At 42.5% G+C, this 12399-nt stretch overlaps 1 protein-coding gene across 1 annotated transcript in view; it reads right to left on the bottom strand.

Annotated features, from left to right (window-relative positions):
• Nucleotides 1–12399, bottom strand: part of LOC109922779 (ephrin type-B receptor 2) — a 383441-nt gene that overhangs the window by 17144 nt on the left and 353898 nt on the right. The window contains exons 14-16 of the mRNA XM_048614910.1: nucleotides 8764–8913; nucleotides 6244–6437; nucleotides 5639–5794 (exon numbers count right to left, since the gene is read on the bottom strand). Coding sequence (XP_048470867.1) covers nucleotides 5639–5794; nucleotides 6244–6437; nucleotides 8764–8913 — 500 coding nt within the window. The remainder of the gene's footprint in view (nucleotides 1–5638; nucleotides 5795–6243; nucleotides 6438–8763; nucleotides 8914–12399) is intronic.

Genomic DNA, 12399 nt, shown 5'->3' with positions numbered 1-12399 from the left:
CAAACTTCATTCAGTTTTTTAGGAAGTAACAAAGATGATTGATGGGGGTAGGGCAGTGGATGTTGTCTACATGGAATTTACTAAAGCATTTGACAAAGTCCTCATGATAGGCTGATCCAGAAGATCAAGTCACATGATGAATTGGCAAGTTGTATACAAAATTGGCTTGGTTATAGAAGACAGAGGGTTGATGTAGAGGGGTGATTTTCTGACTGCAGGTGTTCCACAAGGATCAGTCCTAAGATCTCTGCTGTTTGTAATATATATAAATGATACAGATGAAAATGCAAGTAATCTGCTTGGTGAGTTTGCAGACAACATGAAAATCAGTGGAGTTGTGGATAGCGAGGAAGGTTATTGAATATAGATTGGATATAGACCAGAGAATAGCAAAGTGCAGGCCCTTTGGCCCACAATGTTGTGATGAACATAATGCCAAGTTAAACTCCTCCCTTCTGCCTGCCCATGGTCCATATTTCTCCATTTCTTGCTTATTCATGTGCTTATCTAAAAACCTGTTGTATCTGTCTCCATGACTACCCCTAGCAGCGCATTCCAGTGACCTGCCACTGTCTGTATAAAAAAACTTGCCCCTTACATCTCCTTTGAACTTTCACTCTCTTACCTTAAACGCATGCTTTCTTGTATTAGACATTTCAACTCTGCAAAAAAGATTCTGACTGTCAACTTTATTGTGACTATACTGATACTTTAAGATGTTATTCTATTTTTTTTTTGAAGAGAGGTTGTAAGGTAGAGGTGACAAGCAGTCTACCAAAACTACTAGAGTAAATAACTTGTGAGACCTTCGGTTTTTTTTAATTAAAAGTTGGAACAATGGAGGCAGCCTGAATTGGTGTGGCCAGCTCTCACAGACCAGGATTTCTAGTTTTTTTCAAGTTTTAGGTTAAGCTTTAAACAGTTGCTGTTGTGGGCTTGAAGAAGTAGAAAGTATCTTTTCCCTCTCTCGGTTATAGCTAGAAGCTGGGGTTTCTCTCTGCTGCCGGGATACCTGTGAGACAAATCTACTTTTTTGAATTTTCCTTTATGCCAAGAAGTGTGTTTATGGGATGTTACTATATTTGAACAGTTAATTAATATTACCTACTGTGTCTATTATTCTGTTAAGTTTTCCAATAGAGTTAAATTATTCTAAATTCCTCTTTCTTTGGTTGGATTTTAACTACAGTGTGTTGTGTTTTGGTTAACATTAAGTAGTTTGACCAGTCACACTGCATCTGGAACATGGCACTTCACATTTGCCTTTAAAATAAGAAAAGGTTAGGGTCTAGGCTACCTTCTTAAAATATTTTGAGGAGGTCTGGTCTAGTCCATAACATTATATGTACTTCTCATAATTTTGTAAACTTCTATCAGGTCTTCCCTCTGCCGCTCCAGAGAAAATAACACTAGTTTGTCCAGTCTCTCTTTATTGCTCATACCCTCCAATTCAGGCAGCATTGTGATAAACCGCCTCTGTACCCTCTCCAATGCCTTCCTGTAGCATGGCAACCAGAATTGAACATACGAGCAGCCTAACCAAACTTTTATAAGTCACTTCCTGACTCTTGTCCCTAGTGCCCAGACCAATAAAGGCATGCATGTCATATGTCTTTTTTAACACCTCTAACTACTTCTGTGGCCTCTGTCCAGCTATGGACTAAGACCTCGCGATCCCTCTGTATATCAATGCTGTTAAGGGTCCTGCCGTTAACTGTATACTTTCCCTTAACATTTGATCTCCCAAAGTGCAACACTTCACACTTGCCTGGATTAAACGATCAATGTGAAGGCGGGACTTCATCTCCACAAGGACTGTGCAGTGGTCACTCTGTCCAATACTGTCACGGACAGATGCAGCTGCAGCTGGGAGATTGGTAAGGATGAGGTCAAGTATGCTATTGTGTCTTCTTAGTTCCCTCACCACCTGGTGCAGATCCAGTCTAGCAGCTATGTCCTTTAGGACCCGACCAGCTCGATCAGTAGTACTGCTGCTGAACCACTCTTGGTGGTGCACATTGAATCCCCCACCCAGAGTACATTTTGTGCCCTGCCATCCTCAGTGCTTCCTCCAATTATTGTTCAACATGGAGGAATACCGATTCATCAGCTGAGGGTGGACAATATGTGGTACACCTCTTTCAAGTCACCTCTCATCCTTCGTTGTTCTAAAGAGAAAAGCCTTAGCTCTCTCAACCTTTCCTCGTAAGACCTTCCTTCCATTCCAGGCAACATCCTGGTAAATCTCCTCTGCACCTTTTCCAACGCTTCCACATCTTTCCTGTAATGAGGTGGCCAGAACTGGACACAATACTCCAGAGATAACAAGGTGTAGAGCTGGATGAACACAGCAGGCCAAGCAGCATTAGAGGAGCAGGAAAGCTGACGTTTCGGGCCTAGACCCTTCTTCAGAAATGGGGGAGGGGAAGGGGGTTCTGAAATAAATAGGGAGACAGGGGATTCGATCATCTGTCGTGGCAGGATTCGAATCTGGATCCCCAGAACATTAGCTGAGTTTCTGGATTAACAGTCTAGCGATAATACTACTAGGCTATCACCTACCCCTGACAGAGTTACTTGTTTTAAAAATGCTTTTGCTTGCTGATGCTAACACAAGGAATGAAACCTTTTTACATTGTCAGCTGGATGGATTTGTCTAATCGCAGTTCATGCAGGACTCTGAGCCACATCCAGCATTCTTGGATGGACTTCACATCATAGAAGTGCAAAGTACATGAATCACAGCACTTAGCTATTCGGTGATCACTATTTTGTGATATACAACTATATAGTGAGCAGAAGCGAGCCCTGGAGCAGCGCTAGGGTAAAGAGCCCTGGAGTAGCACAAGGGGAAGCATGTCCCGGAGCAGTGAAGGGAAACGAGTCCCGGAGTTGCACGATGAGATGCGCGTCCCGGAGTAACGCGCGGGGAAATGAGTCCTGGAGCAGTGAGGGGAAAAATGAGTCCCGCAGTTGCACGAGGGGATGCACGTCCCGGCGTAACACGACGGAAAATGAGTCCTGGAGCAGTGCGAGGGGAAATGAGTCCCAGAGTAATGCAAGGTGAAGTGTGTCCTGGAGCAGCGTGAGGAAATGAGTCCCAGAGTAATGCAAGGTGAAGTGTGTCCTGGAGCAGCGTGAGGAGAAGCGAGTCCTGGGGCAGTGAAGGCTACCGAGTCCTGAAGTAGTGAATGGCAACAAGTTCCGCAGCAGCGTGAAGGGTAGTGTGTCCCAAAGCAGCGCGAGGGGAAACGGGTCCTGGAGCAACGAGGGGAATCGAGCCCTGGTGCAGCATGAGAGGAAACGTGTCCAGAGGAGCGCGAGGGGATGTGTCCTGTAGCAGCGAAGGGAAATGAGCCCTGGAGCAGTGAGGGGAAACGAGTCCTGGAGCAGCGCAACTTACCTTGATGCAACTGAGTGCCGGTGTGGAGTGGACTGGAGGCTTAGAGCGGAGCCAGACTGTTGTTGGACTGGGCCCTAGCTCGGGTGGTCAGATCACATGCTCACTGAGCTGCTGCAATGTAATGCCAATCTGAAATTCTTTACCAGTCTGTAATGTTAATCCTGTAACTATGTTATAATTATCTTACTTCTAACTTTTTTTTAGACACTAAGTAATGCTGCTACTTTTCCTTTTATTCTTCTTTTATATCCAAGATTTGTACCTATGTGCTTGTACCTAAGATGGCACCATTAGAGTCAGCCATTGTAAAGCCTTTTCACTGTACTGCTGTGTTTCTGTAGTGGAGTAAACATGACAATAAAGCATATCCTATTATATTCTAAGTGCTTCCTGGTCAACATGCAAGGGCCTGGGCTTGTTTGATAGTCCCTAGTGCTTCCTGAAAAATGTCTGGGTATTTAATTAGGACTTCACTCAGTTAGCTATTTTCTAATTGAAAATGTTCAGCCAATCTAGGTGAATCTTCCTCAACCAATTTTGCCCCATCAAGCTTGAGCACGAGCCTTTTACTATGATCAGTGGTATCTAAATCAGCTGCTTCTCATAAACTGTAAACGTTCCCAGGTATAAGTTCTCAGTCTAACACAAACATAAGGGATGCAATCCAGAGTGAACTTTATAAAAGACTGGTTCTGTGATCACTGAAACAGTGGCACCAGTATCGACCCCCATTAGAACCAGGTGACAGTTTAACCAGATGTTCATTTTGATTGGTTGATTTGGATGTTGCTAAGCAATTTAAGTGTTCCAAACCAGATGATGCGCATTCTCCTGGATTCCAGCCTATGAGCTCTCTTACTCAATTTAGGTCTAGTGGGACTCTTTTGTAAGCATCTCGAATCCACATACCAGCAGGAATTACAATGGCTTGCTGGCCCACATCCTGAAGAAAATTTTAACCCTTTGGCCGAGGCCTGGCTTTGTTTGGGGATTTGTTGTGGGCTGACCTAGAGTCCCTCTGTTCAGGATATTTCCAGAGTGAGGCTGTGCAATTGCCTTCACTCAAGTGGTGTTCCCCAAGTTCAATCAGACTGGCGAGAGTGTCCACTTCCATCGGAAGAGCCTATAACTCATATGCTCCACTTGCCACATTTTCCAATGATAAAGTCTGTTGAAGTGTCTGCTTGAAGTCCAGTTGGACTTCAGCTGGTAGGCACTTTTGCATGGTTGCAAGGGTACATCATTAATCCCACTCTCATTGCCACTGAAATAACTCTATAGAGGCCAGTATCCCATCACCGAGTCACCTTTTGTCTACACGTGGAGAGTCCTTGACACTGATCCAGCTCCATCAGAGCAAGCTGTCAGTGAACAGGATGTTCTTATCTGTCAGCCAGGACTTTCTGATTGGACCAGATTAACTGCCCCAATCAGGGAACTCATTTTTATGAGGTCCACTTGGCTGACTTTGTTACTATCACTACAAATGTTTCAGTGATTGCAACAATAGTATATTCCCACATGCTGATCAATGCTGTAAGTCCAACTACCTTACCAGTTAGGCTCCTTGCATTAAAATAGATATAATTTAGCTTTCTGGTCTTCTCATATGCCTTAACATGTCCATGTTTTCTCTACCTGTTGGACTGTCCTTCTATATTTGATTGAACCTTGTTCCCTACATCTACACTGTACCCAACACCTTGCCAAATTAGTTTAAATCTCCATGACAGCCCGAGCAAACCTCCCAGCAAGGATATTGGATCCATTCCAGTTCAGGTGCAACATGTCCAGTTTGTACAGGTCCCATCTAACCCAGAAACTGTCCTAGCAATCCAAAAATCAACAGCCTAGCGTCCTAAACCATCCCTTTAGCCACATGATCATCTGACCTATCTTCATATCTCTTCCTCAGTGGTGCATTTCACTGGTAGTAATCTACCTTGATTGTGCTTATAAAAATCAATGAAATCTCCTCATTATCTCCATTTGCTTCACATCCCCTCCTCAAATAGTCTGGTTCCCAACTACACCCAACACCCTGTCTTAAGATGTCCCGTCCACTTCTCAGTCTTGAAATTGGGCCCTGCTAAGAAAGTGCTAAATGATTAAGTCATAGTAGAAATGAAAAAATGATAAACTTTAGCTTTGGTGAACTAACAGCACTTGGTGCTCATATTGGGGAGTTATAAGAATTGAATGGAATCATATTATTAAACAACAATACAAACTTACTCTGATGTCATTTGAGACACATGGTCAAATGATGTGAAGCCTTCATTAGAAAAGTTATCTTTATATTGACCCATCTTGATGGCCTCCAACCATTCAGCAACTGTTGTGAAGCTGGAAAAATCAGGAACTGTGCGGTCCAGTAATGGGAGGGTTACCCTGGGGACAAAATACAATGAATGGAACAATGGGATGTAGACTGTCCACAATAGCAACATGGAAGCAGAATAATGGATAGAAATTCACAATGCTCTGAGGTAATTAATCTGACAATTCAATACAATAGTTTCAAGCCACAAGGAGCATCAAGATACACAGCCTGTAACAGCAATGTAAATTACTGTACTAGATGTTCAATGTGGTGCAGGTCCATGAATCACACTGATGTGTAAGTCTTCCCTAATACACTTGCATTCTTCCAAATTTACACCCTTTTCAAGAATTTAACTGATCACTGACCAATTCAGTTATGATAGTCATTTAGTGAACATTGTGACTTTCAGTTGTAGATGCAAAATGTCTGCATGATCAATGAGGCCCAGAAGATGGACAGAAAGTTATATGTGAATAGTTGTGGAAAAAAATTCAAGAAAAAGACTTGTTCTCACCCTGAAGTCAGTGGAGTCACAGCTTTTAGACTATTTGGATTTCTGATCAATTTATCCAAGGTATTCACAATTTGTCCAAATTTGGGCCTATTGTTGCGTTCCTTCTGCCAGCAATCAAGCATTAATTGATGGAGAGCTGTTGGACAGTCCATGGGTGGAGGGAGACGATAATCTTGTTCGATAGCGTTGATCACCTGATAAGATAAACCATATTCATATTTTGCTGTTACAAGGAAAGTGATTCTGTAAAGTGATACTACTGATACTCAAGCACTTATGTTGCTATGAAAACATTCTGAAGAAATGATTTTATTTAGCCTGACAGGCACAATTTTATGGTTGCAATACAACATGCAACCATGACCAATTAAAATATATGGTATTAGCATTACCATAGTTTGAATTTAACACGCAGCATAGACTGACAAATAAAACAATTGAATCTTAAAGTGGTGCAGGAGTAGAGAGACCTGGCTGTACATGTGCATAGATCACTAAGATGGTAGGACTGGTGGTACAGTAAAGTAGATAGTTTCTTGGGCTTTATTAACAGGGGCATAGAGTACAAGAGCAAGGAGATCATGCTGTATCTATATAGGACAAGTTAGACCTCTGCTAACAGGAGAAATGGTCAGTTTAGTCAAAAAGAAAAGGGAGGCATGCATAAGGTTTATATGTAATGACACCAAGCGGCTACAAGGCATTCTGAAGAGCAACAGTCAACACTGGCAGCTGTGGTCCATTTGCATATCACTGGTACAGACAGAAAGAGGTATGTGGTCCTATAGGAAATTAGCAAGCAGGACTTGGAAATTATAATATCTGGATTACTCAAAATATCACACTCAAATGAGCATTTAAACAAGATAAAGCAGATGGACACTTGTTTAGAAAGATGGTGCAGGAGCGATGCTTTAGATTATTTGGACATTGAGTCCACCTCTGGGGCAGACTTGTACAGACTGGGGTGTTTGCATTTAGGCAGAATTGACAGCAATTTCTTTGTGAGGGAATTTGTTAATTGCTTTCAGGGAGAGTTTAAATTAACATGATGCAAGTACCAGGAGGTAGAGAGTAGTAGAGAGATGGAAAGAAGAGAGATGGATACCACCATAGTAGGAATTGCAAGTAATTCTTGGATAGGCTTAATGTAGAGGAGATTAGACCATTTGATTAGAATTCAGGACCAGCATGTTCCTGTGAAAATGAAGGATAAATATGACAAGATTTGGGAACCTTGGATGACAAAAGAAATTATGAAAGAAAGAGCAGGCATGCATAAGGTTTGGGAAACTGAAGACAAACAAAGCACTTGAAAAATATAAAGAAAACATTAAAGAACTTAAACAAGGAGATAGAAGGGCCAAATAGGTCTATGAAATGTCCTTGGCAAACAGGATTAAGGAAAATCTCAAGATATTTTATACATATATAAGAAACAATATATATAGAAAGGGTAGGTCCACCCAAGAACAAAGACGATTTATGCATGGAACTGGAGTAGGTGGGTGAGGTCCTTAACGCACACTTTGCATTGGTTTTCACAAAAGAGAAAGATATAATGGATGGTGAGTCCAGAGAGGGGTATACTGACATTCTACAGCATATTGATATAAAAATGGTGGTGGTATTGGGTGTTTTAAAAAGCATTAAGGTACACAGGTCCCCAGGAACTGATGGGATCTATCCCAGAATGCGAAAGCAGGCAAGGAGGAAATTGTTGGGCCCTTGTACAAAATCTTTGAATCGTCTTCAGTCGCAGGAGAGGTCCAGAGCACTGAAGATTAGCCAATATCATTCCTTTGTTTAAGAAAGGCAATAGGAAAATTACAGTGAGCCATATAAAAGTGGAAAGAAACTTATTGGAGAAGATTTTTAGAGATGGGATTTCCTTACATTTTTATTAGTGACAACCAGCATGGCTTTATCCCAGGGAAGTCACAAACTTGAATGAGTTTTTTGAGGAAGTGACAAAGATGATTGATGAGGGATGCTGTCTATATGGGCTTCAGCAAGACCTTTTACAAGGTTCCTCTTGGCAGGCTGATACGGAAGGTAAAGTCATATGAGACCTATAGTGACCTAGTAAGATGGATACAGAACTAGCTTAGCCATGGAAGACAGAGAATAGCAGTTGGAGGGCATTTTCCTGACTGGAGATCTATAACCATTGGTGTTCTGCAGGGATCAGTTCTGGGAACTTTTGTTTGTAATATTTAGAAACGATTTGGAGGAGAATGTATGTGGTCTGATTAGTAAGTTTGAGGATGACACAAAGTTTGGGTGAGTTGCGGAAAGTTTGGAGTATTGCCAGAGGATACCGCAGGATATAGACAGGCTGGAGACTTGGGCAGAGAACTGACAGATAGAATTTAATTCAGACAAATACGAGGTGATGCATTTTGGAAGGACGAATGCAGAGGGTAAGTATACAGTCAATAAATGAATATTAACAGGAGAGAAATATATTTAAACATGCCAAAGAGCATCAAATACAGTAGTAGAAAGAAAATAACATACATCTTGATTGGTCATATCCCAGTAAGGTCTCTCCCCATATGACATCACTTCCCACATGACTATGCCATAACTCCAGACATCACTGGCTGATGTGAACTTCCTGTATTGAATGGCCTCTGGTGCTGTCCACCGTATTGGAATCTTGCCTCCCTGCAATAAAAGAAGAAATTGAAAACTCTATATCTCACAGTGTTACATTTTGTTTAGGCCACATTAAAACTGTCAGCTCCTTCATCCACCTTCTAAAAAAATTCAAAAGATTTCTATAGAATTTATATATTTCTTACATCAGTAGTCGTTAAAATGCTAGAATCTATTATAAAGGATGGGATAAAAGATGGTAATAATTTTTTTGGGTGTAGTTGGCATAGATTTGCAATGGGAAATCATGTTTGACGAGCTTGTTGGCGATTCTTGAGCATGTTAGTAGCCAAGCTGAGAACGGAGAGCTGATGGATAAAGTATACTTAGAATTTCAGAAAATATCTGAGAAAGTCCTCTGAGGAGGTTGTTTAGAAAGATTAAAGCACATGGAATAGGAGATAATATATGGGCGTGAATTCATGATTGGCTGATACAAAAACAAAGATTAAGAATAAATGAGTCATTTTCATGTGGGTAATTGGTAGCAAAAAGTCCCACATTTGGGTCCCAGGTGAACACAACATATAATCAATGATTTGGACATGGGGATGAAATGTAATTTTTCACATTTTCAAAATTTGCAGAGGGTACAAAGCTAAGTGGGAATGTGTGTTGTCAGGAAGACATAAATGGATTGATGAGGATTTGGATTCTATTAATTGTAGTTGATCCTTGTACTTGAGAAACATCATAAGTCCAGTTAAAAAATTATGATAGCTTATTTTGCTGACTATGTGATAGTTAACAGTCAGGCACCTGATGTCTGAATAGGTGTTGATTACTTTGGGTCTTAACTAGTATGAGTATTTCCAGCTCACCTCAGCTCTAGTTAAGAAAGGGACTGTTGGAAGCTCACGATCAGAAAGTTCTTCACAAGCAGTTGGCTGAGAACACATCCTAAATGAGACACAGCCACAGTGAGAGTTTTTGGGATATTGGAGTAGAGTGGGAATTTGGCGTAGAGGGAAAGGCAGGCTTTTTACTTTTTCTGTGTTGAAAGTTTGTAAGCACTCTATCTATCGTAATGAGGACCATTGAATAAGGGACCTACAGTAATTAAGCATGTTCCAAAAAGTTTAATTTAAACAGCTAAATCATGTCAGGAGAGCTCAAAGCCATGGGAAGTTGCCTACAGTTCCAGTGCCCAGGGCCAGTACATGTGCAGGAAGTGTCTCCAGCTGCAGCTCCTGGAAGCCCAGGTTTTGTAGTTGGACTCTTGTAGCTGGGGACACTGTGAGGCATGCACGAAATCGAGAGTGTAATAGATCTGCTGAGAAGGAACAGAAGGCATTGCTAAGAAGAGACTGAGGAGGATTCTGGGAAGAATTGGCTCAGTCACCGTAAACAAGGAGGGGAATGCAGAAAAGCTGGTGTCAGCAAACGGTGCAAAAACATCCAATAGAGCGCATTGCGGAGAAGCGACTGAGGAGGATTCTCGGAGGTGTCAGCTCAGTCACCAGCGACTGCCTAATACCAAATAAAACGGATGCAAGGTACAGCGGAGTGGCCATTTTTGACGTGGTCATTTTGAGAAAGGGCTGCTTTGTAATTGGAGTGCTGCTGGAGGTTTAAGTGTAGGCTTTGATGAATACCAGGCTTCAGTGAGGAGGACGATCAGCAATGAGGTAAGGGCAAGGTAAGATCCTGTTCTTTATCATACTGTGAAGGATGAAGGATGGCAGTTAAGGCAGTGATATGTGCCTCTTGCCAGATGCAGGAGATCAGAGAGCAGTCTAATGTCCCTGACAACAATGTCTGCAAGAAGTGTGATAACAAGGTGTAGAGCTGGATGAACACAGCAGGCCAAACAGCATCAGAGGAGCTTGGCCTGCTGTGTTCATTCAGCTCTACACCTTGTTATCTCAGATTCTCCAGCATCTGCAGTTCCTACTATCTTTGCAAGAAGTGTGACTGGCTGCAGTTCCTCACAGAACACATGGTTCAGTTGGACATGCTGAGGAGCATACAGGGGGCAGAGAGTATGATAGACACTAGTTACAGTGATGTGGTCACACCACAGGTTCAGTTAGGAAGATGAGTGACTGCCAGGAAAGGCAGGCAGGTAGTGCAGGAGTCTCCTGTGGCTATTCCCCTCTCTAACAGATATACCGTCTTGGATACTGTTAGTGAGGGCAGCCTCTCTAGGAAGTACAAAAGCAGCAGCCAGGCCTGTGGCACCATAACTGGCTCTGCTGTAGACCAGAGTTGGACAAAGTTCAAGTGAGAGTTAGCTGTAGGGGACTCGCTAGTCAGAGGTGCAGACAGGTGTTTCTGTGGCCGCAATCGAACCTGCAGGATGGTGTGTTGCATTCTTTGTGCCAGGGTTGAGGACGTCTCTGAGCGGTTGCATGAAACACTGAAGGGGGAAGGTGAGCAGCCAGGCGTTCGTTGTACATACCCACTACATATGTAGGAAAAGGAATGAGGTCCTCAAGAGTGATTATAGGGAGTTAGGCATAAGGTTAAAATGCAGGAACTCAAGGGTCATAATTTCTGGACTACTTCATTGCCATGTGTTAGCGAGAGAAGGATTTGGTAGATGAATGTGTAGCTTGAGAGCTGGTGCAGGGAACAGGGTTTCAGATTCTTGGATCTTTGGGATCTCTTCTGGGGTAGAGATGACCTGTACAAGAGGGACAGGTTGCCCCTGAACTGGAGGGGGACCAATATCCTGGAGGGGAGATTTGCTAGAGCCACTTGGGACGGTTTAAACTAATCTGGCAGGAAGGTGGGATCCAATGCAGTAGAGAGATGAACGAGAAGGTTGTGGACAGTACAAAGTTAATGAGAGCAAGTTAAATAGAAAAGACAGTGTTGGTCATCCTAGTACTGGACAGGGCAAGCAATAGCACTGCAGATAGCAAGAGAAGTCTGGCTTAAACTATATTTATTTCAATGCAAGAGGCCTTACAGGTAAGGCAAATAATCTTGGGGCATGGATAGGTACATGGGACTGGGATATTATAGCTTTTATAGAAACATGGCTGAAGGAGGGACCAGACTTAGAACATAGAACATAGAACATAGAACATTACAGCGCAGTACAGGCCCTTCGGCCCTCGATGTTGCGCCGACCTGTGAAACCAATCTGAAGCCCATCTAACCTAAACTATTCCATTATCATCCATATGTTTATCCAATGACCATTTAAATGCCCTTAAAATGGGCGAGTCTACTATTTTTGCAGGCAGGGCATTCCACGCCCTTACTACTCTCTGAGTAAAGAAACTACCTCTGACATCTGTCCTATATCTATCACCCCTCAATTTAAAGCTATGTCCCCTCGTGCTAGCCATCACCATCCGAGGAAAAAGGCTCCCACTGTCCACCCTATCTAATCCTCTGATCATCTTGTATGTCTCTATTAAGTCACCTCTTAACCTTCTTCTCTCTAACGAAAACAGCCTCAAGTCCCTCAGCCTTTCCTCATAAGACCTTCCCTCCATACCAGGCAACATCCTGGTAAATCTCCTCTGCACCCTTTCCAATGCT

Source organism: Rhincodon typus, chromosome 31, assembly GCF_021869965.1.
Source record: "Rhincodon typus isolate 14 chromosome 31, sRhiTyp1.1, whole genome shotgun sequence".
Lineage (NCBI taxonomy): Eukaryota > Metazoa > Chordata > Chondrichthyes > Orectolobiformes > Rhincodontidae > Rhincodon > Rhincodon typus.
The sequence above is the reverse complement of the archived record's forward strand: the minus strand, read 5'-3'. Positions and strand labels throughout refer to the sequence as shown.